At 28.8% G+C, this 26,715-nt stretch overlaps 1 protein-coding gene across 3 annotated transcripts in view; it reads left to right on the top strand.

Annotated features, from left to right (window-relative positions):
* LOC142323088 (uncharacterized) overlaps window positions 1–15,076 on the top strand; it is a 162,982-nt gene extending 147,906 nt beyond the window's left edge. For all 3 annotated transcript variants that reach the window (XM_075362262.1, XM_075362261.1, XM_075362260.1), the window contains exons 23-25: window positions 979–1,180; window positions 7,930–8,093; window positions 13,189–15,076. In XM_075362262.1, the coding sequence (XP_075218377.1) occupies window positions 979–1,180; window positions 7,930–8,093; window positions 13,189–14,230 (1,408 nt within the window). In that variant the 3' untranslated portion in view covers window positions 14,231–15,076. The remainder of the gene's footprint in view (window positions 1–978; window positions 1,181–7,929; window positions 8,094–13,188) is intronic.
* The last annotated feature ends 11,639 nt before the right edge of the window (window positions 15,077–26,715 follow it).

The following is a 26,715-nucleotide window of genomic DNA, read 5'->3' as shown; positions in this document are numbered from 1 at the left end:
ACGTAAAAAATATCTTGGCATTAGACACACCAGCAAAAAAAATTGTTTTTTTTTTGTCAATATAAACAAACTAAAAGTTTTAATGAATGTGAATTATATATATATATATATATATATATATATATATATATTGAAGATAACCAACTTGTAACATTAAACGTTTTTCATATTGGCATTGTATGCTATAAAAATGTTCTATTTAATGACAGTATGTGGGCAGGTTTATTCATTTAGAGACTGTAAATTTGGTGTGTGTGTGTGTGTATATATATATATATATATATATATATATATATATACAAAAAAAAGATTTTATATACTGGCATCCCTGTCACGGTCAGGGGATGGTTAGGTAGGATGTTAAGTCTAGTATGGACTCCCTGTGTTCATTAAACTCATGCTTGGAGAATAATAATAAAAAATAAAAGCTTTATAAAACTAATCTATATCGATAATTTTTACTATTGATAAATACAAGGTGTAGTTAGCATCACACCTGTCTACCTGGACAGCTTATAAGACTAACACTCATTACTTACTGATAAACTCGTCCTCTTGGTGAGTGATTTCAACATTTATGAGCTGAGTTATAACTTGAAGTTCAGATTAAAAAACTAGCACAGTATTTCTGAGCACTGGTTCATAGTAACATTTTACGCAGCAGTCTATTGGATTTCTTTATACCGTTATGGTTCTGCAACACATAGCTCATTTCATTAGGACTTGCATCCTGGGAATTGAAAGTTGTGAGGTAAGATAAAGGCTGAAACTGCATTTGATAAACCAATTTCCATAGATCTTTGCACTTAAAAAAAGTTCAGTTTAGTTAAACTACTCACTGTTTACTTTTATTACTAGAAATTAATCATACCAGTTGATACAATTTAAAAAAATTTATTTCTCAGACTCAATAGATAGCTATTTTATTTTAAAATAAAATCATTTACTTTTAATATTGTCTTTTTTCCCCCAGGTAAGCACAGTTTTAAAAAGACAGCATTTTTTGATGAAGTTAAAAGATGTATCATTTGATGACAGTGTTGTCCGACCAAGAGCATCTGTTAATGTGAATGCTGGTGGCCGTTCTAGGAGGTCATCTACTGTAGAAGAAGATATTAAGGTAGAAGATATTTCTAGGGAAAATGCAGAAGAATTTTTTGGGATAAAAGAGGAACATACTGTGAGTATTTCTTAAATATCTTTGTAAAATAACTTTAAATCTGTAATCTCAACTCACATACATTATTACTACTCTACCTGAACTAAATATATTGATTGCATCTGTTGGTCAGCTTTTTGATTGATTGCCTGTTCATCAGTTGTTTTTTTTTTTAATTTGGTATGCATCTGTAATGAACAATATTTCTCGAACTTACAATAAAACTTCATTTTATTTGGCTTCTTACTATAATATATAGAGTACTATAGGCAGTATTGTAGTGGGTCGCAATTTTTTTTTTTTTTTTGGCAGAATAAGCATAGCATCCATTTCTGTATATAGTTTTAGATCTGTTAATAAAATAACCAGACTTTTGCTATGTAAATTTATTCAACAGCTTATTAGTCCTTGTCACCCTGAAAGTAGTTCCTTTCTTAATTTATAAACTTAATCGATTGATTATTGTGTCTTACTTTTTCTTCACCTTCATTGGGCCTTTTAACATTGATTTGTGTTGTGGAAACAAAAATAAATCTGCTTGGGCCAGGTCAGGAGAATATATGTAAGAACAGTTTTTCCATTTTTTAACTAAACTCGCAGACTAGCAACGTTAAATGTGAGGTACACAGTCTTGGTAAAGCAGCCATAACTTTGAATACCTCGTAGCACTGAGTGTGTCTTATGCAATCATCACTGTAAGCTTCATTAAAATTTTCATGTTTTCATAAATGTTCTGAGATTTGCAAAAATCTCATTTTAATACATAGTTCACAAAAATTGCTCATTGTAAAAATGGCAAAATTATACAATGATTTACTTAAACAATCACAACATATAAACTCAAAAACTTAAAAAAGTTCATAATAGTATGTGATATGTTAGGTTTTGTTTTACTAGTTGTACCAACCATACATTGATTCAATTCCCTGCAGCTGTTCAATTCAAAAAGTTTGATTAAATTGAGCAGATTGTGTGTGTGTGTGTGTGTGTGTGTGTATAAATAAATTCAATTAATAAACCACCTAGTATATAATATTGAGATAAGACGTATCTTACTTTTTCATGAAAGTACTCTCATGGGATCCTGCTTCTCAGTCATGATTGAAATTAAGGTAAGATATGTCTTATTTCAATATTCTGTACTAATCTCTAATTTAACAGTACAGAGGAATAATGTGAATCATCTAAAAAGATTAATTTCAGTAAGGTAATATATATATATATATATATATATATATATATATATATATATATATATATATTTAAAAGTAATTCTTTTAATAACCATACTCTATACCAATACAAATTAATTTATATTTAATATATCAACCCTAAGTACAGAACAATTGAAATAGGATGACTTACCTTATTTCATTACATAACAGAAGCACTTTTGCAAATTTGATTCGCATCATCAGCTGCGTACATTATGTATATTGTTACCACATATATGTCTAATTTAATATCGGCGGACAACATCAGTATCAGCTCAGATGTGAGCAGGAGCACAGTATACGTACGCACTGGTACAAGCGTCACTCGCGCCACGCAGTTCTCCCACTAAATTGGTGCTGCAACCCCACCACTCTCAGACTCCAATAAAAGAGCATGCATGAGAGTGAATAATTAATTCATTGTTGACCACCACCTGTAGAAGACCAAGAAGAAGATGGAAGAAGACAGAAGAAGTTCTCTGACCACCTCATCGTGGGACCTCCCAGTGGATGCCAACATCCCCACCAGAGCAGCAGGGTTGGCCAGCCCACTGAGGGATCTGCTAAACATGGAAACTACCTTCCTGCTCCAGCTCTGGAGGCCACCACTGCCACACTGTAGTGGGAACCCAACTGCCACTGAGGGGAAGCCCAGTCTGATTTTAATGGACAAGCCGCAACTCCCCGACTTCGCTAGAGACCAGCTTTCGAACCCAACAGCTCTTCTCAGAGCTAATGACAAAAATGGCTCTTTTCAGGGCTACCACAAGGTTATTAGTTACAATGAGCCGTCAAAGCCGATCGACAATGACAACAGCCCTCCTCAGGGCTACTACAAGGTTATTAATTGCCACATGCTGTCAAAGCCATTCGGTGACTATATATATGTGTGTGTGTGTGTATATATTACAAAACAATCAAAAACTTGCAATCCATGACAAAATACCACCCATTCAATTTTATGTTAAAAATATTTTTAAACTAATTAAATTTAACTTATTTAAAAAATGATATAGTTAAGTTAAGATTTAAGTGATAAGTTAAATTTCATTAGTTTAAAAATATTTTTAACATAAAATTATAAGTGATTGGGCAGTTTTGTTATGGATTGCAAGTGTTTGATGGTTTTGTAATATATATTTATATAATTATGCAGCTGATGATGTGAATCAAATTCACACAAAAGAACTTCTGTTATGTAATGAAACAAGGTAAGTCATCCTATTTGAATTGTTCTGTACTTAGGGTTGATCTATTAAATATAAATTAATTTATATATATATATATATATATATATATATATATATATATATATATATCTGTTTTTTTGTGTCTGTTTTGCTTTTTATCTCCAGAACAGGTGAAGGTTTATAATTTGGCTTATCAGATCATCATAGTGACTACTAAACAGGAGCATTGATGATGCTGTTAAATTTTTATGAAAATTGGAAAGGGAACATCTCTTAAGCTTGATTAATTTCTTAGCAGTTTTTTTAATACATCTTAACTTAAAACATTAACATCATTTGTTCCCACCTCTGAAGAGCAGATGTATTTTGACCATTTATTCAATAATAATACAAAGAAATGAACTGTGGATAAAAATAATTCCCATTCAGTTTTTACATTTGAATAAATTTTTATTTTATATGGGGACCTGATACTTTTGTTCAGATGGAAATGTTGCTTTCCCATCTATTACAGTAAGGAAAACAGTATAAGGGTCACAGTTTAGGCCTTTCTTTTCATAAGGAAAACAGTATAAGGGTCACAGTTTAGGCCTTTCTTTTTACTGCTCAAAATTATGCGGTCTCTAGCCCAAAACTACAGAAAAAAAATAATTTTGAACTTCAATGTGGAAAGATATTTGTGTTGCATGTTGGCGTCTATTTTGCTTAATATATCCTAAATAATTAAATATATAAATAATCATGAAACTTAGTATGGTTACTTTTATATGTGGGCATTAAATTTTATGAAAATCAGACAAGATGGAGGAGGGGTTAAATACAGCTGGATAGTTTCACAACCATATTCCAACTTTTTATTATATTATTTGATTATAATATTGTTTAAGATATGATCAGTGCTTCTCATAATTATCTGGTTATCAGAATATTTGTTTTGTTCCTTACAAAACATTTTTTTATTATCTTTTTCCTTTCTTATTAAGTACCTCAAGACACAAAATGGAATTTAAGCCTTTACATAAGATGTTGAAGTTTAAACACCTTCCAAAAGATTGTAAAACAACTATGTAATAAAAAGGATTTCTTTTTTTTTTTGTCTTCAGTCATTTGACTGGTTTGATGCAGCTCTCCAAGATTCCCTATCTAGTGCTAGTCGTTTCATTTCAGTATACCCTCTACATCCTACATCCCTAACAATTTGTTTTACATATTCCAAACGTGGCCTGCCTACACAATTTTTCCCTTCTACCTGTCCTTCCAAAATTAAAGCGACTATTCCAGGATGCCTTAGTATGTGGCCTATAAGTCTGTCTCTTCTTTTAACTATATTTTTCCAAATGCTTCTTTCTTCATCTATTTGCCGCAATACCTCCTCATTTGTCACTTTATCCACCCATCTGATTTTTAACATTCTCCTATAGCACCACATTTCAAAAGCTTCTAACCTTTTCTTCTCAGATACTCCGATTGTCCAAGTTTCACTTCCATATAAAGCGACACTCCAAACATACACTTTCAAAAATCTTTTCCTGACATTTAAATTAATTTTTGATGTAAACAACTTATATTTCTTACTGAAGGCTCGTTTAGCTTGTGCTATTCGGCATTTTATATCGCTCCTGCTTCGTCCCTCTTTAGTAATTCTACTTCCCAAATAACAAAATTCTTCTACTTCCATAATCTTTTCTCCTCCTATTTTCACATTCAGTGGTCCATCTTTGTTATTTCTACTACATTTCATTACTTTTGTTTTGTTCTTGTTTATTTTCATGCGATAGTTCTTGCGTAGGACTTCATCTATGCCGTTCATTGTTTCTTCTAAATCCTTTTTATTCTCGGCTAGAATTACTATATCATCAGCAAATCGTAGCATCTTTATCTTTTCACCTTGTACTGTTACTCCGAATCTAAATTGTTCTTTAACATCATTAACTGCTAGTTCCATGTAAAGATTAAAAAGTAACGGAGATAGGGAACATCCTTGTCGGACTCCCTTTCTTATTATGGCTTCTTTCTTATGTTCTTCAATTGCTACTGTTGCTGTTTGGTTCCTGTACATGTTAGCAATTGTTCTTCTATCTCTGTATTTGAACCCTAATTTTTTTAAAATGCTGAACATTTTATTCCAGTCTACGTTATCGAATGCCTTTTCTAGGTCTATAAACGCCAAGTATGTTGGTTTGTTTTTCTTTAATCTTCCTTCTACTATTAATCTGAGGCCTAAAATTGCTTCCCTTGTCCCTATACTTTTCCTGAAACCAAATTGGTCTTCTCCTAACACTTCCTCCACTCTCCTCTCAATTCTTCTGTATAGAATTCTAGTTAAGATTTTTGATGCATGACTAGTTAAACTAATTGTTCTGTATTCTTCACATTTATCTGCCCCTGATTTCTTTGGTATCATTACTATAACACTTTTTTTGAAGTCTGACGGAAATTCCCCTTTTTCATAAATATTACACACCAGTTTGTATAATCTATCAATCGCCTCCTCCCCTGCACTGCGCAGTAATTCTACAGGTATTCCGTCTATTCCAGGAGCCTTTCTGCCATTTAAATCTTTTAATGCTCTCTTAAATTCAGATCTCAGTATTGTTTCTCCCATTTCATCCTCCTCAACTTCCTCTTCTTCCTCTATAAAACCAATTTCTAATTCATTTCCTCCGTATAACTCTTCAATATATTCCACCCATCTATCGACTTTACCTTTCGTATTATATATAGGTGTACCATCTTTGTTTAACACATTATTAGATTTTAATTTATGTTCCCCAAAATTTTCCTTAACTTTCCTGTATGCTCCGTCTATTTTACCAATGTTCATTTCTCTTTCCACTTCTGAACACTTTTCTTTAATCCACTCTTCTTTCGCCAGTTTGCACTTCCTGTTTATAGCATTTCTTAATTGCCGATAGTTCCTTTTACTTTCTTCATCACTAGCATTCTTATATTTTCTACGTTCATCCATCAGCTGCAATATATCGTCTGAAACCCAAGGTTTTCTACCAGTTCTCTTTATTCCGCCTAAGTTTGCTTCTGCTGATTTAAGAATTTCCTTTTTAACATTCTCCCATTCTTCTTCTACATTTTCTATCTTATCTGTTTTACTCAGACCTCTTGCGATGTCCTCCTCAAAAATCTTCTTTACCTCCTCTTCCTCAAGCTTCTCTAAATTCCACCGATTCATCTGACACCTTTTCTTCAGGTTTTTAAACCTGAATGGTCGCTATCAATGTCTGCTCCAGGGTAAGTTTTGCTGTCCACGAGTTTATTTCTAAATCTTTGCTTAACCATGATATAATCTATCTGATACCTTGCAGTATCGCCTGGCTTTTTCCAAATGTATATTCTTCTATTATGATTTTTAAATTGGGTGTTGGCAATTACTAAATTATACTTCGTGCAAAACTCTATAAGTCGGTCCCCTCTTTCATTCCTTTTGCCCAGCCCGTATTCACCCACTATATTTCCTTCCTTGCCTTTTCCAATGCTTGCATTCCAATCTCAACTATTATTAAATTTTCATTTCCTTTTACGTGTTTAATTGCTTCATCAATTCATTATTTGACGCTGAGTTAATTACTCTAAAGTCACCCGACCAAAAGTCGCCTTCCTCTTCCCATCGAACCTCACTAATTCCTACTATATCCACGTTTACCCTATCCATTTCCCTTTTTAAATTTTCTAGCCTACCAACCTTTTTTAAGCTTCTAACATTCCACGCTCCGACTCGTAGAATGTTATTTTTTACTTTTCTGGTGACCCCTTCCTTAGTAGTCCCCACCCGGAGATCCGAACGGGGGACTATTTTACCTCCGGAATATTTTACCAAGGAAGGCGCCTCCATTATTGCTTTTGAAAATGCAGAGCCACATTTTCTTGGAAAAAAAAACAGCTGTAGTTTTCCATTGCTTTCAGCTGCGCAGTACTCAGAGGACTGAGTGATGTTGATATGGCCGTTAAAGTCACTGTGACTTACGCCCCTAACAACTACTGAAAGAGCTGCTGCCCTCTTTCAGGAATCATTCCTTAGTCTGGCTCTCAACAGATACCTCTCCGATATGGTTGCACCTTCGGTCCAGCTACTCTGTATCCCTAAAAAATAAAAAATAAAAAAAGGATAAAAAATATCCCTAAAATAATAAAAAGGATAAATTTTAAATACTTATTTTTAGTTAAAGTTTTAATTACAATATAATTAACCAATTTTATGATGTTAGGGTAAGTTTGAAGAAATGTATTCAAAAATAACATTTTTCATTGTCTAAATAAAGTGAAGTCACATAAGAATTTTATATTATTGTTAAATGATAATCACAAATTTATATTTATTAATTTTTATTATTTGTTTATTTTTTTTAAATAGATGAGTATTCCAAGTTCTCCAGCAAAATTCCTGCCCTCTGGGCCACCTAATAATAAACAGGTATTTAGAAGAGTGGAAACAGATAAACTTAATACTGAATCTACTGATGAAGATTCTGGTTCCCTGAAGCAGCCAAAAGCAAAGAAACAGATGTTAGCTAAAAGGTACATGCATTTATCAATTTTTTCTCTTGTGTATAGCTTGTATCATAAAAATCAAAGCTTGCAACAATTCATTTCCAATCTGTTACATTTATATAACAATGCATTTTCGTGTATTTAATTTTTTAGTCATAAATTGCTTAATTACATACTTTTTTAATGGTAATAGCCAGATTGAATCTTCACCCAGTGTTATTTATTTAACTGTGACTTGAGGGAACCATTCACTGTTATGGATATATCTTTTTATCATTTGTTACAAAACATTCTACACAATAAGAGTACTCTGCATATGCCATCAGTTTAACTGACAATAATGTTTTTTATATCATACACTTATTTTTCTAACTTGTTAAAATTATTTTTAGCCATGAGATAATCATATGTTTTGGAACCATCACAATTCATCAGGTAGAGAACACAAATGACCATCTTGCCAATAGCACCATAATTACTTATTTTAATTAAAGCTACAGTTTTGGCAACTAAATTTGATTCTGTTACGAGATTAAAAAATTTTTAAACTGTAGTATGCGATAGCTGTATTCCAGCTGTAAAATTATGAGAATAATGATATTTAATAAAAGAAATATTTTATTAATTATATGTTAAATAGTCTGTAAGAGTTAACAGCGTAATACTTTACCACACCACAAAAATCTAACAAGAAATATAAGATAAAAACAAATTATCTGACTTAATTGTCTAGTCCTGCAATCATTCATGCATTCAAGATTTCTCTGTTGGTACACACTACCATAATATTTGTGACATCCTGGTGGAACTTCTACCAGCAAAAATCCTGAAAAAAAATCAAGCAAGTTTGACAGATGGTGGTGAATGATCAACAGATAATAATAAAGAGCTTGAAAGTGAAGTAAGAATTTCATTTGAGTGGAATCGACTTTAACAAAAGATCTCAGGTTGTGTTGTGTAGCAGCAATATTTGTCCCAAAACCTCTCGCTCATGAAAAAAAGGAAAACTTACTGCAAATTGCACAAGACATGCCTGAATGTGCTAATACTGATCCTGATTTTATGGCTCTTTCCTAAGCATAAAATTCCGCTTAAAGGAAAGAGTTTTTGAAGACAGGGAAGAGACCAAAAGAAATGTGACAAGAGGACTTACGGTGCTCACAAAAATTGACTTTAACAAAAGAAAATAAACAAATACGTTATTTGATTTACACAAAACTATTTTTAAAAAACACAACAGTTTTTTTGGTACATGTTACTTTCCTCAGGTGTTATAAACAGAATACTAAAGTTAAAAGTACATACAACGAAAAAGGTAAATACAAAAACCAAAAGAGGTAAAATGCACAAAGATAACTCGGATAATGTATTTGTTTATTTTCTTTTGTTATTATGAATTTTCATCAAGTAACAGCTTCATCCATTGATTATTTTAAGATGACTGAAAAATGCTTCCAACAGTACAAACATCGCTGAGATTGGTGTTACATTAGAAGAGGCCTACTCTTAAGAGGACAAGATGCTGAACTATATATGTTCTTACCTTATATCAGTCATTATATACACACAAGAGTACTTTCACAATTTTCTCGCATCTTCAGTTAATCCAATTTTTGAATTGTTCACATAAAATTATATATTATAAATACACAACATTAACAAAATAAAATCTTGATAAATACAATAAAACAAAATTTGTTAAAACTTTGGATATAAACTTTAAATTCAATTCATATCAAAATGGAATTAAAATTAAAATGTTTTTTCCTTTTAAATTTAAGATTTAAAATAAAAATTAAAAGTTAAAAATTCCACACGTAAAAGTCTGTTATCAAATAATAAAAATATTAATTAAAAGTTAAAATGATAAATTTGTTAAAAAAGAATAAATATGTGTGTGTAGTTTGGCTAGCCAATATATTACTGTCTAATGTCTGAACACATATTTCAATAGAAACCACACACACATATTTATTCTTTTTTAACATATTTATCATCTTAACTGTCAATTAATATTTTTATTATTTGACGACATATTTTTATGTATGGAATTTTTAATTTTAACTTTTAATTTTGATTTTAAATCTTAAATTTAAAAGGAGAAAACTTTTTAATTTTAATTCTATTTTGTTTTATTGTATTTATTAAGATTTTATTTTGTTAATGTTGTGTATTTATATGTAATTTTACATGAACAATTAAAATATTGGATCAACTGAAGATGCAAGAAAACCGTGAAAGTACTCTTGTGTGTTGTATATAATGATATAAGGTAAGTGTCATCCTACCTAAATTAATTTTGGCTGTACTTGGTGGATCAAGTTATTTATTTATATTTGTATAATAGTACAGAGGAATATGAGTCTTAAAACTGACTTTAAAAATATATATATTTTTTTTTTAACGATATATATTGTATTTCAGCCAATCCGCCAATTATAGAATTAAAAAAACCATCTTACCTTTATTTCCTTTACAGTAGAGCGCTTTCAGGCATAAGCCCATCCTTAGTAATGTTTTCTGATTTATCTTCATTTACATTTACACATATAACTACTATTCAACATCTTTACACTTGGTTACTTTGGTATTGAGCAATTATAAGAAATTTTAAACATTTACAGGACATACATTTGTTCAGTCAAAAAAGTTTTAAAATTTAAAAACATTACTAAAACTACAATTAAAGTTAAAAATTTTTTTACTAAAATTTACCAAAATTATTTAAAATTTCTTTTGGTTTTTTATTTAATTTTAATATAGTACTGTAATCAATTATTTAATTTTATTAAAATCTTGTCAAACGTATTACCAACTTAAACAATTTGTTAAGAATGCCCCAACAAATTCTGTCTGCAGATACATGAGGCTAAATTCACATTTGTATTTGTATATATAAAATTTTTTATTATTATTTTCGTGTTCAATATTTACTTTTTCAATTATTTATAAATTATTTTCCAAACTAGTTATATTATGTTTATTTGTTATTAAATGATCAGCTACATTTGAAAACCCTATTTTTTTATTTTTAAACAATCTAAAATGTTCATTAAATCTATCTTTAAAATCCTATTTTTCAAATATATATTTTTTCACAATTATTGCATTTTATTTTATAAATACCAGAAAAATCATATTTATTTTTTATCATTATATGCATTAATTAATTTTTCTATATTTTTTTTAGCATAGGAGTAATTTATACAAATATTTTTCTTACATTTGTTTTCATTTATGGGTTTTAATGTAGTGATGTTTGTATTAAGTATTTTGAATTATATTTTTTATATATATTATCTATCAATGAGGTATCATACCCATTTTTTATAGCAATATTCTTTATACTGTTTATTTTGTTATGCAGTTCCTTGTTATCATTTGTGTATTTTATTGCTCTATTTATCATATTTTTAAAAATAGTAATTTTTTGAGATCAAGGATAGTTGATAGAATTTTTGTTTATAATTATTTCATTTGAGGTAGGTTTTTTTATATACTGTAGATATTATCTGATCGTTTTTATTTATTTAAATATTTACAACCAAAAAAATTATTTTTCTATTATGTTCTGTTTCATATGTAAATTTTAATTTAATTTATTTAAAATTATTTCATATTCATTATTTATAATCGGTTCATATATAACTAAAAGATCATCCACATATCTCACCCATAATAAAATCTTATGTACTTGATTTAAATCATGAACTACTTTACTTTCAAAATATTGCAGATAAATTTCTGCCATTATAGCAGATAAGGGAAAACCCATAGGTAAAGTCTCTTCCTGTGTATACAGGTTCCATTAAAAAAAAAATAATTTTGTTTACATATATTTCTAATTATTATTATAATATTATTTATAAATTTTGGGTCTTATATATTTTTTAACTTGTTTTTTGTTATTTAAATTGTATAATCAATGGGAATGCTGGGGTACATATTAGTTATGTCGAAACTTATTTTGGTTTTATTACTAATATTTAATTTACCAATCAATTCATACCTATTTTTTACATGGTACTTATATTCTAAATTAATTTTTGTTCTGATTATTTTATCAATAATTTTGGTAATTATATAACTGGGAGAGGTTTTGAAATTAAGTAATGGTCTCATAGGGATACCTTTCTTATGCAACTTTGGCAGACCAGTGAGTTTTGCGGCACAAGGCTTATAGGTATAGTCTACTATGAAGTCTTTTAGAATTTTAAAAAAATTTTTGGTTGGGTCATTAATTTTTTTAAAACCGTTTTCATTATTTTCATCAGTTGAAATGACAGGAGTTGTTTTATCAGATTTTACTGTTATACAATTATTTCTTTTTAATTTATTTTTTAGTTTATGTATTTTATTTTTATTTATTATTGAGTTTTCATTATGAATTAAGTTTTTGTTATTGCTTACATTTTTAATTTTATTACTGATATTATATTCTGAATCTATTATTGCACTTCTAATAATTTTATCTATATTATTAATTGGCAAGTTAAATGTACTAAATTTTCATTTTATCTGATTTTTCCTGTGTATTATCAATATCTGGTTAAGTTATACTTTCTTTATTTATTGTTTGATAATTTTTATTATAAATGTTATCATTCTTATTTATTATATTATTACCACTGTTTTTTATTTATCAAACCATTTATTTTTTTGTATTTTGTTTTTATTATTTTTCTTTTAATATTAATGTTAATTTTTATAAAATTATAGATACAATTAAATATAGTGTTACCCAAAACTTTTAATAAATTTAAATGCATATTGTATAATTCAATATTTGTACAGTTTCTCCTATAGTAAGCATATCTTATCTCCTGTTTTACTCTGAAATTTTCTGCACATAATTTAGTTTTACATACAATATTATTATATTGAAACACTTTTATATTTATTTTTACTTATTTCAGTATTAATTTTAAACATTCTATTGAAATTTATTGAATTTATAATTCTACATAGTTTTTTGTGTAAATTTTAAAATTTGTAGGACAATATTATATATACGTATATATATATAATATATATATGAGAAATTTATTGTAAATAACAAATGTCCTGATACTTTATAATTTATTCTGTTATCTTTAATTTAACTGCCAGTATTATGTTGCAGGTGGATTTGTGGTTATTGCACTGTAACAACTGTTCAAGAAAGAAGTATGAAAGCCCACCTTGCAAAAAAGCACAGCACCTTCTTACCTTTAATGCATAGACTTGTAGATTCTAAAACTTTGCAACCAGTGAGTCCTGGAGCGATGACCGCTTGTGGAGGGATTAATGATAGTAGTGAAGATGAAAGTAGCGATATTTTTGAATGTAGATTATGCGGTTTAATGGGTACCATGAAAGAACTGTATGTCCATAACTACAATGCTCATCCACATAATAAGCAGGTTCAAGTTCGATTTAAAGAAGGAAGGAGGTTTGAGTGTGGTGAAGTATCTTGTGATTTTGTGACACAGTCTCTTATTTCCCTTCGAGAACATTTTAAATTGCAACATGTTAATAAAAGAGTACATTACAAAATGAAAGTTGTGATGAAACCTCAGATCGCTGATGATCTTTCACCAGAAGATTCAATGCCTCAAGTTCAGAAAAATAGACTCTATCACTGCCCGACCTGTGATTTTGCCTGTGATGAACAAACTGAAGCTATTTCCCATTTAAAGATCCATTTGTTGTATAAATGTATACTTTGCGATACAGTTTTTAGTAGCCCTGCCACCGGCAGGGTACATTTAAAAGATGTGCATAAAGTGACTGCTTCTGGACATTTAAAACCTATTATGTCAAGTGATTTGATTACAGAGTGTTCACCTCCGGTTAAGGTGATCTATACAGCTCGAAAATCAACCGCAATGGGACCAAGAAACATTGTAAAACGACAGACTGCAAGGAAATCTACCACACATTTACCTGACACATGGAAGAGAAATTTAAAGTTACAGAATTATCTCGATACAGATTCTTTAACCGCCCAGGAGTTCAGTTATTATGGTAAACCTCGAACAGTTGAAAATTATGCTTCTTTAAAAACCAGCTTAGTACTCGGAAATCAAAACATGAATCTCACTGTGACACAGTTTTCAAAAATATTTGATATCAATCCCAAGCTTCTAATTACAGATTTAAAATATAAGGGTTTTAATTCATGACCTAAGATAGATTCACAAAATTTATATATGTATGAACAACTGCTTTTTGACCATGATTATTGTTGAATGCATTATAAATTATAGTGAAATCTCTCTGTAACAGCTTTGAAGTGGCCAAAATTTTTCCCCTACTGTAACAGGATGTTTCATATTTATATAGGGGTGACTTATGGGAAACGGATGGTTTTCAGCTGAGCAGTACAGTTAATTTTCAAAATAATATTATTTTATTGTTACACAAATAAAGGTCAAAACATACTATTTAATTAAAAATAGTCATTTTTTGAAAATTATGTCACTCATGTGGTGGTAAACACTTGAATACACACTGCAAAGTCTTTTCTTTGTTCATAGTCCCCCATTTTGAGTTGCTGGACCACCTGCATTTTACACGGATGGAATTTCAAATCAAGTTGTAAAATCTTCCTCGCATAATCATAACTCATGTTTAGTTCTCGTGCAGATTGAATTGGACTCCCGATTAATGCCACTTTCACTCTGGCCATGTTTCCGGGCATCCTTACGGTTCTTGTAGGGCCTGGTGGCTTTTTCTTTATTATTGTTCCCGTTGTTCTAAACACCTCAACCCATCTTAACGTGTTTTGGCTTGGAACTGTGCCATTCCGACCAATGTTGAAGTGGTGACAAAAGATCCGCTGTGTTATGACAATAGATGCATTATTTCAAATAAAATTATCACATGCGAAAACACGATGCTGTATCGTCCACTGCTCCATTGTGACTAAAATGGTAGGCTGTACTCAAGTGAATTACCTAACCTCAATCTCCCTACCACCTGTAACAAAAATGCACTGGCTGTTCAAAAAACATCCATTTCCCATAAGTCACTCTGTATATATATATATATATATATATATATATATATATATATACACAATCACATCATTTTATTATAAAACATTGAGTCAAAATTATAAAATAAAGCAGTATAGCCGACATGGTCACTTCAAAAATTTAAGTAAATAGTTAACTTATTATTTACTTTAGGAAAAAAATTATATTCTTTACAATGATATTTTTAAATTCCTCATTGTTTATTTTTTCAAATTCGGTACTTGTCAATTTTATATTGAAATTTATGTGCAATCTAAAAATTTAACAGACAAGTTTTCCTTTACAGAGTAAAGGAAAACAGGTAGAGATGGTTAATTTAATGATTGCTTATGTATGTGTGGTACTAAGTATTGTCCAGTTTCATTTCTGTTTTCTATTAATCTGAGTCAAGTGATGCTTTCCAAGACCACATCATCATTTAAATTCACTGTAGTTGCGCTACGTCTTCTTTGACACCTACAAAAAAAAAGTAAAAGTTTATTTTCTTGAGCGATGACAAAATGTTAATTTGTTCCGATCATTGAATGGGTAATCATTGTCTAAATCACATTAAGTTTCATTCATTCAAGGTGTAAAAATGGGCTTTTTGTTTATTGCAAATTTATCATTTTTCTCCACTTTTGCAGTGTACACATTGCATTTTTTCATTAATTTTTTTAACAATATGTATAAATTTATTTTTCTTCAGTCGTTTCATTACATTTTGGTTTTTCTGCTGAAAGATTTTCCCTATATTTGATAGCATAAATATTTTAATGTCCTTTCATCCAGTAACATCAATCTGCACCATACAATTTTCTGCTTATGATAAGATAAGATATTTAATCTGTCTGTATTAAATTTTTATTCTGTAAGTGAGGTTCATCAAAAAGTTCAAAGTTTAACCAAACTGCTTTGTTTCCCTAATAACTTTTTATAACATCTCAGTTTCTTGATGTGACAAGTATCATGTCAAGAAAGTGTTATTAAGTTGATGCTCGTTTCTTGAAGGATAAAAAACTAACAAACTTTTTTCAGCATATAAATCTTAAAACAGTGTGATGGGAGCAAAGGGTTTAACTAGATATTACTGTAAATATCAGTTTATGTAGGATTACAGAGTTTAAATACACTATTATTAAAAAAGTTAATAAATACTTGGAATTGTCTGCCATAATAGAACGATTAAAATTGGCATTTATGTAGTAATGTGAAAGGTGTAGCAAGTATATCTGCTATAGAGAGATTTTACTGTAGTGCTAATGTCCAGGCCAGATTAGTATTCCATCCGTATAAGTAACTTGATAAAAAAAAGTTTTATAGTGTAATTTCTGTGCCATATTTATAATTTTTATTAATGGTTATCTGCAGTGAATAAAGTTCTAATTGATATTGACTCTTTAGTGGTTAAAAATGCATTAAGGATTACATAAAATTCATGAAGAAAAATATTCCTTGTATGATTTTCTTAAAGTCTTGACACCTTTATTTAAAAGTCACCACTCGCATTCGGATTGTAGTCATAAGAATCAAAGAGATAGTAAGTATTATCCAATGATTAATAATTGTACATCTAATGCCTGTTTATTAACCTCTGTTCTCAATCCAAAGTAGTTTTTTTTTTTATTTGAATTAAAAAAGGTAACTTGACTGATTCCAAATAATTATTTGGTTTTTGTGTAAGTTTGTTTTAATTTGTATTCTTTAAATTATTGCAGTGATCGCATTGTAATACGATTTGTATATATTCAAGAAGAATGATTTTGTTACATTAGTAGTCTATCCAGTTATGTCTTTAAAAATGTTGATTTATTTCTTAAAATTAATTGGAAATGACATTAATCAAAACAGATATTCAGTCAGTGCAACTTAAATGTTCAGTTTTTTAAGAAACAACTGAATTTATAGTGAGGTTATTCCATATTTTAAACTGTATTAAAAAGCCTAAAATGAGCAACACAGATTGTAGTGTACATGACTAAAGGTATAATAATTTTTTATAATAAAATTGTTCGTAAGTATGTATAAATTTGTCATGTTATGTATATTTTGTTAAATAGAACTTTATGCAAGTGTAATATACTGTTAACAACTATCAGTTTATTATTATGAAGATACAACGAATGATCAGTATATTATTATAGTGAGAAAGAGTGCATGATGTGTATATAAATATGTTAATCAAATTTTTCATCATTATGTTCATATTGTTTATATGTATTTTGTTCTCTAAATTATGAATAAACCAATGCAGCATTAAATGTTTCCTGTGAACCTTTCTTATTATGTTGTCATCTTTATTAATTTTCTGATATTTTCATTATTAATTTATAATATATTTGAGTTTGATTTTGCGTATTTTTAATTTTTTTTTATATGTTTTTTTATGTTTCAATAAGTTGATGAATTTTAAAAAAAAATATTGCATTAAAATGTCTTGTGATAACAAATTATAAATTTCAATAGCCTTTGTGATGTACAGTTTTTTTGTTTAACTGCTTCTGTAATTAATTTTAATTTTATCCATATATTCTATGTAATTTTGATAAAGGATTTATTTTGTTAATAATTATTAACAAAATTAATTATTTTTGTTAACAAAATGTTGTATACCTAAAATTGCTACTTTTTATTGATGTGATGTTTGGATCGATTTTCTTTTATCTAAAATATTAATGACATTGGACTAAATAATTATTAATTATTTGTGACCATTATATATGTAAACAGTTTTCTGTCTGTTAAGCATGAGACTTTCCTTGCTGAATTCTCTTAATTGTTTTTATCAGTTTACTTTTATTTATATTAATTTTACCTTCTCTGATAACTTCAATGTATATTTACTTTTGTAGAGAATTTGTTGCTTGAATTTATTTGTAAATTCATGCATAATAGTTTACTAATAAAATAATCAATCCTGTAAAAAATAATCTGTTATCTTTTGTAGAAAACCATTGTGTGATCTTGCTTTGAAATTGTGTCAGCATCAGATAATATGACATTTTTACATTTTATGTTGCTCAGAATTAGTGCAAATTTTTGCTTGGAAAGTTTACATATACATCCTTTTGTTGTTAACAGAAGTTCTGTTTTTATTTTGGTTTTGGTATTTATTTTTAATAAATATACTTGAAAAAGTTTTGTTAACGTTAGCTAAATTTAAACACATTTCTAATTTATATATTATAAAGATAAAATTTTGATCAAAAGAATATTTTCCAATTCCTTAGAACACATGCAGAACATCTTATGAAGTAATACTCTTAAAAGGGTTAATTTTTTTATACAAATTAGACAGTTGCTTTATACTATTATTTGACATTGTTTTATGGTGTTTTGGTTAGTTTATTTTTTATTTCACCTTAAAAATGTGTAATTATATATTTAATTAAATGTACTTATGATAAGTAACAGTATTTTGTTTATGCATAGAATGTGTTCTTAAAAAATACTATTATATCCATTAATTTTACTTTCTCTGATATCTTTAGATGTTTATCTGTTAAATGTCAATGAATTAAATAGTTATTAATTTTTAAAAGGTAATGTGACGTTGCTTATTTTGTTTAATTTTTTAATTTTAAAACAAAAAGCATTTTTGGTTTATTGTTTTTGATAATCTTGTACCTTTTAGCAAAGAGGACATCAAGATTATAAAAATGAAAAAATTAATTTTTATGATGTAAAATAATTTTATTTTAGGTGCCACAAACAAGATTCAATGTTCATTGTTCCAAACATTATTTGACGTGTAAAATTTTTTATTCCATTCCATATAATATTTCTCACAGTTGGCATTTTTTATAGTATTATTCTGTGTAGAGATAGCTATTGTAGTTGTACTCTTTGGTTAAATGGAATAAATTGGATTAATGATTCAGATTTTTCTGTACATAGAATGTTTTATAACAGTTTTTTTTTTTTTTTATTAGAGAGTTCCTTGCATATTTTTGATAACTTAAAATTATAAAGAAAGATATCAACTCAATGAAAAAGGTTTTGTACAAGGTTAAAAGTAATTTGAAAAATTGTGAGTATTCTAAACCTACATTAAACAATAAGGTTATTGAAGTTTATATAAATAATTCTTAATGTTTAAAATATCATCTTATTTATCAGTCAATAGCACTTTAAATCTATTGGTTACTTTTTCTGTAAATAATTGTAATTAAATACTTATTTATGTTTTTGTAACAATTACTCTTGTGATATCTATTATTAGTAAGTGATTATTATATTATTTTAGTGGTATTTTGTAGTCAGCATACCATTAAAATTACCATTTTTTTGTAGATATTGTTATGTTTTATAATCATTGTTAAATTAGTTTTTTTGTAAAATTATTAAGTACCTCATTCACTTTTGTATTCATTATCATTATTAAATATTATTTGCTTCATTTATGATAAGATTTATGTATAAAATAAGATAAGATTTGTGTGTGTGTGTGTGTGTGTGTGAGGGTGTTTTTAAGGTAAATTAAATGATAAATTTTGACAATGTATTTGATATAAGTATCAATTATTTTTTTCATAATTTTCATGAGAACAGGAGTGTATTAGTTTAAAGATAACAGTTTTTTTTTTTCAGTTAATTTGTACTAGATCTTTGTTTATATATGTATAAATTTTCTGTTCTAAGCTGTATACATATATTTTTTATAATTGAAATTTTTAGTTTTTTTAGTTTTTTTTTAATATATTTATACCTTGCTCATACTCGGTTATGTTACTAAACCATTCCCTTTGAATCATATTTTCAAAAGTGTGTAAATAACAAAAAGTATGTCGCTGAGGACATACATCATCCATAATGATGTATGTCCTCAGCGATTTTTTGTTATTGTGAATTATACTTCTTTGTCTCATTTGATAATAACTCAAACAAAAAGGTATTACAATAATCAAGAAATATGAAGATGATTATATACAATATTATAATAACCTAGAATACATTAACAAAATCATTTTAAAAAATAAGAAGACAAATTTATTGTAATTAAAGAAGGAAAAAAATTTGCTATTAACATATATTTTATTACAAACTTCTTAATAATCTTGTGATATCATTCAGAGAAGCAATTTTAGCCGAAAGAAATTAGCGTGTAGTAATTTTCAGGTTAAAGGATTTATTTTGTTTGAGAATAGTATATTCACTGACTGTCATAAAGATAAAAAACATTATTAAATTTTTTTGCATTTCTGTAGATTTGCAATATACCTTGAATTTAATTAAAAGGTACAGCTTGTTAAACAACTACAAACAGTTTCAGTGAAATGAAATTAAATAATTTAGAATAAAATGTTACACCTGTCAAAACCCTAAAAACTAGGAAATAGGAAATATTGGTGTTAACATTAAAAAAGAAGTTGTTCTGTGTTATTTAGATCCTGTATGTTTTATCATTGTAATTTAATCTTGCAGATTGAATCTGTGTGTAGTAGATTGTCCTAAAAACAATCCCTTGGTCTGTGCAAGTGGCATTAAATGCTGTACACAGGTAATATCTTCATATGCAAGAATGATAGATGACGGTCATTTGGTGTTTTTATCACATTAGATGGCTAACAAAGATTTTTATTCTGAACAAATGTAAGTTAATAATGATTACTTTTATCTTATAATTTACTGTTCCACTACTTTCTTTTATCATTATAATTTTGTTCCCGTGTTATCTATTGTGGAAATAGTGCTGTAGGTAACAGATATACACAGTAATGGGTGTAAATAAATACCGTTGAAATTAAAGAGTTAAATCAATTGCATCTAATTGAAGTTTATGTACACAATTACATGATGTAACTTTTTTTTTATAACTGGTCTACAGATTGATTCAGTTGGAATAAGGAACAAGTCCTGCTACTACATATTTATGTTTGGACATAATAAAAGAAAAAAAAAAAAAACCTTTTTTTCCTTAAGTAGTACTATTTGTAAGTTTTCTTTTATTTCTCATTGTAATAGTTCCAAAGTGTAATACTGCACTCTGATCATGACAATTTTTTTCTTAAAAATCAACAAAATCCATAATAATTTATTTTGTTTTGTGAGAAAATTGTTATAATTGCATAAATCTTGTCGTATTTTTGATATTTCATTAAAAATTACATTTTTAAATTGCGAGGCTAGTTGTACGTACAACCTTTTTAGTTCATGCAGGGTGTTGATTTCATTAAATGGGATGATACAAATGTGAAATGAGGGAGATTGTGAATGTTCAATCGACGCTAGCACACATAATTTTTTGGTAGTTTTCTACATGTAAGTTCAGCCAGCTTATTTTATAATTATTCTCAAAACAGATGTTAAACTATTAGTAGCAGAATTTTAAGACTGATTTATGTGGTGAAAAAAAAAAATTATATAATCTATAATTACACAGGTATTCTAAAATATTCACACTTTACTTGATTGTAACATGCTATGATTATTAACATATATTCAAGTTCAGTTGTTTTTAATTTTGGAGAATAAGTCTAGTTCCCCATGAATATTCATATATGTTCAAACTGACTACCATCATTTTCCAGAACATAACCTGGAACAGTGGGTTCACAAACATTATGAATCATTTCATTTGGAATTGCGAGATACTCCCTTTTAGCTCATCAGCTGTTGGTTTTGTGGCATTATCCTTTTAGGTATTTCCATAAAAAATGTCTACCAGCATGAGGTTGGGGAAACACAGTGCTATCGCTTTCCCATTTCCTGTGTTCAGATGAATTACATCACAGTGGTAGTAGGGAAGTGCTCTATCTTTCCAGAAGTAAATCTCTTTCTCAACAGTGTCAGCCAGTCAAAAAAAGAAATGGTCTTAGAATATCCAGTGCTGATATCCCACATCATAGTGCAATCTCAGGTAAGTTCAAATGGTGTTCCCACAGTAACATGGGGATTTTGAGGAACCCAGAAGGTATAATTGTGTCAATTAATTATGCCAGTTAGTTTAAAGGTGGTCTTATTTTTCTAGATAATTTTGTTTGAAAATTCAAATCTTGTCAAGATCATCTTCATGAGACTGTGAGTTAGTGTTGGGATGTCACTTTCCCAATGGACTCGCCTCAGAATTCAATGGCTTTTGAAGGGAATCCCTTTTTTACTTTGGGATTCTTATCTCATGAGCCAATTGTAAAAAGTTCTCTGGGCCTAGGAGGAGGGTTTCCAACAGTTGTTCTCTTGTACGACTTCCAGAATGTTGCTTTTGGACATTGTGAACAGATCCATCTGCTTCAAACTTAGCTTTGATGCAAGCACTGGTGGATGTCTGTCAAATCCCCTTTGCACTTTAGGACAAATTTTATTTTAACAACAGCCAGTTAATAGTAAAGAATTAGACTCACAACGACACATTAGATTTGGTAGCATTTTTTTTTTTTTTTTATTGTTTATGTACCATTTCTTAAGATAAAATCTGTTAAAAATAAGAAAAAATTAAATTTCCATACAATAAAAAATAGAAATTAAAAAAAACATATTTAACTGATTTTATATTACCAAGATTTTTGTTATTATATGAGTCTGTCCAAAAAAAAAAAAATCAATAATCACATAAAAAGTGTTATAAATTAGCATTAAAAGTACAATTAAAGATTTTTTGTTATGAATCATAATTAACTAGTTTTTGCCATGATTGTAAAAAGAAAGCTAAGAGTGGTTATAGAAGAAACACTAAGAAAAGATGAAGTAGGGCAAAACCAGTAGTTGAATGGAAGGACTGTATAATAGACTTAAGATGTTGGTCTAGGATAGATTACAATTAAAAACACAAAATGGAAAGAAGAGAGTACAAAATTTGTCTTATAAACTGGCGACAGTAAAGCTTGGGTCTTCCAAGATAGATATAGAGTATTTTTTTTTCTGTATAGATATGGATTCCTCAATTTGACCCACTTTAAAAGAAGGGTGAAAACATTGTTGCAAAACTCCTTTGTATAACAAGAAGTATATGGGAAGATAATGTTAAAAAACATTTCAAAAGAGCACATCAGGATGAGTATTGGAACTGGCAGCCTTCAATTGTATCATACAGAGGATGTTACAGTCCATCGTTAGTTAGGCTTTTATATATAAATCATTCTCATAAATGCTTTTAAAAGAACATACATTAATTACAATTTTTTCTCTAAATTGAAGACACTATCATAAATATTTGTCAGAAGGTAAAAGATGACAAATTACCTTGAAGTATTTTATAAATTATTGCAATTACAAAAAAAATATAAATTATCCAAGTTATATAATACATGCCAGTAACTGAACTGTCATATGACAAGTTACTATATATTAGTGATCATTTAAATAGTTTTACAGCATTTTTAAAGTAAATACAAGATTTTTTTGATAAATTTAGCTATGATATATATAATCAATGATAGGATAAATATCCTTTATGTTACCTATTAATTTTCATCTTGCTCAGCTATTGCTGATCATTGTGTTGATTGTGTAAATATTCAACTACTTCAGAATTTTATATTCAAAGAACTTTAATGAAATTGTAACGAAGTTTTATTTGTTTAATATTTTGTCATAGTTTTATGTTGCTGTAGAAAGATTTATAATTTACTCTCAATTTTTAACTATGAATCAGTTATTAGGACCCCACATATTATCATGACCCTAGTAATAATACATCCTGGATAAGATGGTAAACTGTTCTGATAGCTACACAACACCTACAACATCTCAGGGTATTAGAATCCTAGAAATAGTTGGATGTGAAGTAAATGACTAGAGCTAAACTAGTTCCCATAGATTGTTGAAGTTTTACAACGGTGAATGCTATTGGTATTTATAACTGGCTAATGACCGTAACAGTCGTAAACTGCTAAAAAAATGTTACAAAATTTAAATAAAACAATTATTTACATTAAATGTTATTTAGTAATCCCATAAGTGGAGCCCTATTTTGTGAAAATGTTCAACAAAGTTAGTAATGTTATACTATTGACTTCTAACTTCTGAATTACTTTTTAGGCATAGCTGTTATGTATGGATAAGAGAAGAGCTTTATAACTCTGCAATTAAAAAAAATGGAACTATATTGAAAATTATTTATAAAAAAAAATTGTGACATCCACAATATTGCCACTTTTGTAGCAATTGCTTTAGAAAAATTTTGATCAGAGTAAAGTTCTGCTAACTGATAATGTAAATCAATTCCAATTGAAAAAATCATTTATTGTCCATAATTTTGTGAAATAAGTTGTAAGTATTAAAAAATATGTTAAAAATGTAATTTATTTTATATATATATATGTTTTTTTTTCTATATACTAGAGTACCTGTGCTGCTCTGCCACATCAGTAAATAAATTAAACTAAGTTATAATTTTAATATATAGATAATTACTGTGTAGTTCGTAAAACTTCCTTTTAGACAACATTAGCTGTGCTTTGACCGTTTGGTTTAATCTCCACTTTCACATTTTTAAATAATTTGGCGCTAAAATTATTTTTAAAGTTTTATCAACTGAAATCCCTGATCCTTCTAATGAAATACTTTATGAACTGGTTGAAGCTCACAGGAACATGGACCATGCAGTCAACAGAATCCTTCTTGCATTTGTATGGAAAATGGCCAATATAAATAAGATTTCCCAGAACCATTCACTGAGGAACTTAAAATGTTAATGAATATCCACTATATCAATGGAAGAACTATAACTAAATGTATTCAGGGAGAGTGCGTTGAAATAAGCAATAAATTCACTTTTCCTTCTAATTTACTTTTGTGCTCATATAAATGTGGAAATCTGTTCAAGTGTATGTTCTATCAAGTACATTCATGAATATGTGTACAAGGTCATGACTGCTGCACTGTGGATATTACAGTATGATGAAATAAATTTTTTCCTGAATGGTCAACTGAAGCTGTATGGAGCACAATTGCATACTCTATACATTAACAAACACATTCACGTAATGTAGTTTGCTTGCCAGAATATCAAAATGTGTACTTCAAGAGTGATTCACCTGAGGCAATAATGAAAGCTGATTTACATAATACACAATTAGTTGTATGGTTGAAGTTGAACATCAAATCGACTGCATAGAGTCATACTTATCCAGAAGAGCCTGTTCATTATACGGAGTGGAGATCAGTAGCATATATGGAAGTATTATTCAAAAACCATAGGTCGAATGTACAATGTCACCTGATCAAGAGTGGTATCATTTACTTGATGTAGTAGGTGCAACTAGTTTTGAGGACTTACAAAAATGTTACATATCCTATCTTCAAAGCAGCAATGGCAAGAGAGTTTGTATTAATGATGTTGAATGGCAACATTATTTGAAAGAGGCCATCTCAACTTCAACAGCTATGCGCATTTATATTTCAGTCGCCATTTGATGGTCTGAATTTATGGAATTTACATAAAGATTCAATATCTGAAGACTTTTACCGAACTCATACCATTGAAAAATCTATCAATTAACTTCAAGGTATTTCAGAAACGCTGAAACTTCATGGTTTCTTTTTCATCTTTTGATTTGCCTACCATAGATGGATCATTACCACAAATTACAGATATAAAAAAAATTCAAATTATGGATCGAATGCAAATTCAGAATAATGTGCCATAATTGATAATATTCTCAACTTTAGTCACAAAAATGATACAAGTGTTAGCAATGTGTATTTCTTAGATGGTTCTGGTGGTACAGGTAAAACATTTATTTATCAGTTTAATCCACAGTTGCAGTCAGTTAGGACAATAAGTTATTTCTGTAGCATGGACTGGAATTGCTGCAATGTTGCTTTCTCATGGTTGTACAATTCATAGCGACTTCAAAATATCATTAAATCTACATGAAAATTCTCCGACAAGTTTAAACGTAAAACAGTAAAGAAGCTGATGTTATTTGTTCTGCTAAGTTGATCATCTGGGATCAAGCAAATAAGCATTCTTTGATGTGCATAAATTGCTTATTGAAAGATATAAGTGCTGTTTGGTGGGAAGATTATCATTTAGGAAGAGATTTTCAAGAAGTGTTACTTGTGCCTCGTACATCAAGAACTGCTACAGTGCAGAAATTGATTAAATTTTCATCTTTGTGGCCACTTTTAATAATATTCAAACTTAATAAATATATGAGAGCCAAGGCAGTTGAATGTGAATTTGCAAATTTTTTATTACAATCAGAAATTATGAATGTCCTGTCCAACAATTAAAACCTGTTTGACTTGCCTACCTCCGTGATTTCAAACATGTTAGTGAAATATACAGTAGAAGTATTAACTCCGTTCTAGATAATTCAAATATTGCAATTCTAGCACCTAAAAATCAACATTGTGACAAAATTAACAGAAAGGTATCAGATCTTATGCCAGGAGAATCGAGAACTTATATGAGTGTGAATATATTGATAATAGAGGAAGAGATTGAAATGTGGCAGTTTCCTATCAGATTTTTAAATACACAAAATTAGTGGTTTGCTGCTTCACATGTTGACATTAAAAGAAGGATTTGTAATATTGCTGCAAAATTTAAATCCAGTGAAGGGATTGTTGAATGGAACGAGACTGTTAGTCTGAAAAATGTATGAAAACAATTTGTATGTGGAAATTATAACAGATATGAATGTCGGACAACAGGTACTTCTGCTTCGAATTGATTTGATGCCATTTAACAATACTTGTCTTTCTTT

This window comes from Lycorma delicatula, chromosome 4, assembly GCF_047948215.1.
Source record: "Lycorma delicatula isolate Av1 chromosome 4, ASM4794821v1, whole genome shotgun sequence".
Classification (NCBI taxonomy): domain Eukaryota; kingdom Metazoa; phylum Arthropoda; class Insecta; order Hemiptera; family Fulgoridae; genus Lycorma; species Lycorma delicatula.
Note: the sequence above shows the minus strand (reverse complement) of the source record. Positions and strands in the feature narration are given on the sequence as shown.